This window comes from Pagrus pagrus (genome assembly GCF_965226575.1).
Source record: "Pagrus pagrus genome assembly, chromosome: 23".
NCBI lineage: Eukaryota > Metazoa > Chordata > Actinopteri > Spariformes > Sparidae > Pagrus > Pagrus pagrus.
Genome location: NC_140205.1, coordinates 12976119 through 12980305, shown reverse-complemented (window position 1 = coordinate 12980305; position 4187 = coordinate 12976119). Strand labels below are relative to the sequence as shown.

Sequence of the window (4187 nt, the reverse complement as noted above, 5' to 3'; positions counted from 1 at the left end):
ATTTGCATTTATTTTCTTCATCTTTTCTGATTTCTACTACATCTTCACACATCATAATGGAGGATCTACCGCCACATGGCTCAGGTGCGTTTTATTTCTCATATTGTAATCATGTTTTTACTTGTTTCCTGACTTTATGCTGAAGGACAGGAGTTCAGGGAGGGTTTTGTTCGCACAGGGAGAGGAGAGCAGCTTGACTGGCTGCACTGTAGGAATCCGGATATGATGAAAATGTTTGAGACTCAACTATCCTCAGAAAACTACCGCCACTGAGCGTCGGAGGCGTCGCGAGGACTATTATTGATATGTTTTTTTAATGCGTCAACACCGTCTGGACCAAAGTGGCACCGGGGACGACACTGACAACTACAGAAAGTTACAGCAGAACTTTTTTTTGAAGTTTTCCTCTTTTCAGCCGGTGTGTTTAGTTGTTTTCTCCCCCAGCGACTCGGGGAGGAAAGAGTTGGAGGAAGGAAGGATGGGAATAATTCAGTTTTGAGGCGAGGGAGTTGTCATGTTTGAAAGGTAAGTTATGCTACACGAACAACAATGTCCGCTTTAGCTTGTAAAACTTTTTTAGCGAGGGTCCGTCGCTTTATTTTTTGTTGAGAGAGAGAGAGAAAGGGAGGCACATGGAGTCTCAGCAAGAAGTTTATGTAAAAAAAAAAAACCCGAGAAGGGAAATTTCCACTAAGCTTTTACTGCGGCTCGACGTCACTTTGTCGGCGTGTGAATGAGCAGACGACTTTCTCGAGTTGAGTAATGACCCGCAGTGTGACTTTGTGTCTTCTGATGGTGAGACATTGTGTTTCACAGCGCTGAGGGCTGAGGAAAAGGGAGGAACTTCTTCTGCCTGTGTGTGTGTCCGCAAAAAGACGACTGTCTCATGTCCAAGGAGACCGTCTTTCCTCCGGATGGGCCGGCAGGGCCAGGGAAGGGCCCTCAGCAAGAGACAAGTCCCCTGCTGTCAGCCTCACAAGGTAAGGAAGGCACACAGGAATAGCGTGGAGGTGATATAAGTTAAATTAAGGGTGACCTTTGGGAGGTTTGGGGCTCCCTGAGGGCCATGAAGGGGTCCCAGAGGACCTTCAGTAAGATGATTTGAATGTTAAGTGGAAAGTCATTTCCTTGCCAATGTCTAAATATGTCCTGCCCTGTTGTGGTTCACATCTAACAACATAATTCTGCAAGTTCTTGTGGTTCACAAACTAAAAAATGTGACTGTAGATGTTGCAAACATATATGAATCCCTGGCTCTTGTGTACGTGAAGTTCTCCCCAAGCTGCCAGTGCACCAGCAATGAAAGTGAGCTATTAATATCACTTGACACATTTCGTCAAGCACGCATGTCGCCCGTACAGCCAAACATGGGAGAAAACAAGAGAAAAACCACATACATCAGCCATTGAATGCATATTATCAGCCCGCTCGAGACAATATCAGCCTTGTCTTTTTTAAATTACATTCGTGTGACTTTTAGGATACATCAGTATCCGTGCGCCAGTGTTAAGCCTTGATAATGTTTTTGCTTTTTTCCCCCTCAATAAAGTCTGAAGAAACGCCCTGGTGACTATTAACAGCAACCACAGCCAATTATAGTTTTTAATTAACTTTCTAGTTGCCCCTAAGATTATCACATGTAAAATAAGCTTACCCCCACACCCCCTTTTCATTTTTCTTCAAACAAGCAATGAACCGTTAACCATCCTATTTATACCAAGCATCATTATGGCACTGTCAAAAAATAGCAAAGTAGGACAAAGTAAGCAATCACTGGGGCTGCTGGATTGCGAATGGATTTTCACTGGACCTTCAAAGGCGCTTGCAGTTAAGACTGGATTTCCCCTCTCAGGGGACTGTGGATGTACTGAGAATAGACCAATTTATTTCTAACTGTGATCACTAAATACTGCGATGCATCACACAGTACTGCTGCTAACGCAACTGCCGCTACCATACATCAGCTCCTAGCTGAGATATGTGCCACATCTATCTAGGGCTGCCGGCCTGCGCCCATCCGTCCCCACTCCCGTCATCCATCACTGCTTACAAACAGAGAGTGTTGTAGCATTGGAACAAACGCATCAAGCTTTGGTAAACGTGATTGCTAGCTTTTGCTGAATCATCCTTCACTGTTTTTTTCTACTTTAGCACTGAAAGCAAATGTGTCTCAAGAAGACACAGTATGTTACTGTAAAACCTGCAGGCTGTGAGAAAATCTGTGTGCTATGAGCAGGCATCTGGCATCAAACCAGTGAATAAAGTCATTGTGGAAGGTTTATTTACTGAACAAAGCAGCAGTGTGTAATGGGCAGAGTGTCAGCGAGTCTTGAAGTGAAGAAGCCAGAAGCCACACGGCTCAGAGAGAGATGAGTGGACTGTCTCTTGTGTTTTTGCACAGCTATCAGGCCTAGAAGTTTTTTGCCCACATACTTTTTCCAATTTAGATGAATGCAGCCTTTATGGCAGCGAGAAGACGCTTGGCAGGTAGAGCACACCCGGGAACAGAAGGAGAGAAAATGAGATCCAGAGCTCTGGCAAGGCCTTTACCTGAACCGCCCCACCATGTTGTGCAACCATTTGCCAGCGGCCTGTGCTTTTTCTGGCAAAAATAGGCCGAGCGGCCTCTGCACCTCTGGCTCCTCCAGCTGTCCCTGATATTCTGTCCACTGTGGCTGACCCTGCAGTAAAAGTTTACATCTGTTTTAGGAGGAACGGCCATAATACACGTCAGTTTAGAGCAGTTGAGCTGGTAATAGGATAACATTAATGTAAACAGCCGAAGCCCTCTCTTTTGGTCACTATGCAGCATAATATTTTGCTGCTTTAACTTTGTGTTCAACAGGTTTTGCTTCCTCAACCGTGTTTAACTTCCAATGCCTGTGATCCTAGATGCTTGTGACAGTGAATCATCAGGAAGACGACCATCTCCCAGGAAACCAGCGGCTGAAGGACAAAGTCACGTGACCGAGGAGAAGCCTAATTATTGCGAGCCTGTAAGAAGTAAGTTTTAACGACCTGGGAAAGCTGTGGGCGGACAGCAGGATATCTTGGTGTTATTTTTAATGATAAACAACAATGAGGCGTTTAATTGAGTGAAAATGATTCACATATTTTTTGCCTGCTTGGTCAGATGGTCGAGCTTAACTGCTGGTTAGCAGTGTTTTATTTCAAATCGTTATAATTTCATCCCTTTTTAGTGAACATGCTCCGACTGTCAAGAACAGTTGTTGTTATGACAGTTGCACATTTTACATGCATGAGGCAGGGTCAGTTGGCCTACTTAAATATTAGCTTCAGTGTTTCCAATTAAAATAATATCATGATAGCAGCGAGGCCTCTTGGCGAGTAAGTGGCAACATGCGTGCGCGCTCTCATTCCACCAGAATATCCGAGACTTGGCTCACGTGTCTCCATTTTTGGCTTCTCTTTCCATCCCACAGCCCTCTGTGTTGAAAGTAGGGGAAATCCTGTTTGTGGTTCTGGCATTGACCATTTTAACGCACTGATTGCATCTTAGCCACAGTGTTTTTACCCATTACCAAACATTTACCTATTGGAGAGGACTTGCGCCAGCTGCTTGAGGCGTTTTTCTGTTGAACGGTGTCATTCAGTTTTAGGCTGAGACAGCTTGACAGGAGTTTATTGTTCCTGGCAGTAATCTACCATAACAATCACATAAGTTTTAGATTTTAAAATGATGGTTTCTGCATCTGATAATCTGATTTCGTAACTTGGGAAGCTTGTATTGTAACCCTGAAATAATCACATTGTATTATGCAAATGTCTTGACACAGGGAGGTTTTACGAAACAATTATTTGGCATCAAACTGCTTGAGTTATTAGCAGGTCTAATTGAGTCTAGATGCACTCTTGTTCAGTAGAAATGACTTGATACTGAGCTATGGATCGCAGGTCACAAAAGGAAACCGGCTAAAAGCTTTGTGTGTGTGTGTGTGTGTTTTATTGTTCTTAAGAAGAGTGAGATGTGTCAGCAGAGGCTAATAGCAGCTGATTGCTTCCATCCATGTAAGTGCCTAGCTATAATAAGGATTGTGTTTGCATTTGACACAACAGTTCTTTTGTTTCTAGGTTGTTAACTTTTCCAGGGCGCCTTTTCCTGCCTCTTTTTTTTTTCGGTATTAAGCTTAATGACTTGCCGGTGGCTTGTTTACTGAATCAGGGAG

The 4187-nt window shown here is 43.9% G+C and overlaps 1 protein-coding gene across 2 annotated transcripts in view; it reads left to right on the top strand.

Moving 5' to 3' along the window:
* The window catches only part of mdfic (MyoD family inhibitor domain containing), a 21094-nt gene continuing 16907 nt past the window's right edge, over positions 1-4187 (top strand). The window contains exons 1-3 of one of the 2 annotated variants that reach the window (XM_084346234.1): positions 1-84; positions 817-980; positions 2893-3003. In XM_084346234.1, coding sequence (XP_084202360.1) covers positions 887-980; positions 2893-3003 — 205 coding nt within the window. In that variant the 5' untranslated portion in view covers positions 1-84; positions 817-886. Of the gene's footprint in view, positions 85-259; positions 526-816; positions 981-2892; positions 3004-4187 lie in introns of those variants that run through there. The other variant, XM_084346233.1, reaches the window with a different exon arrangement.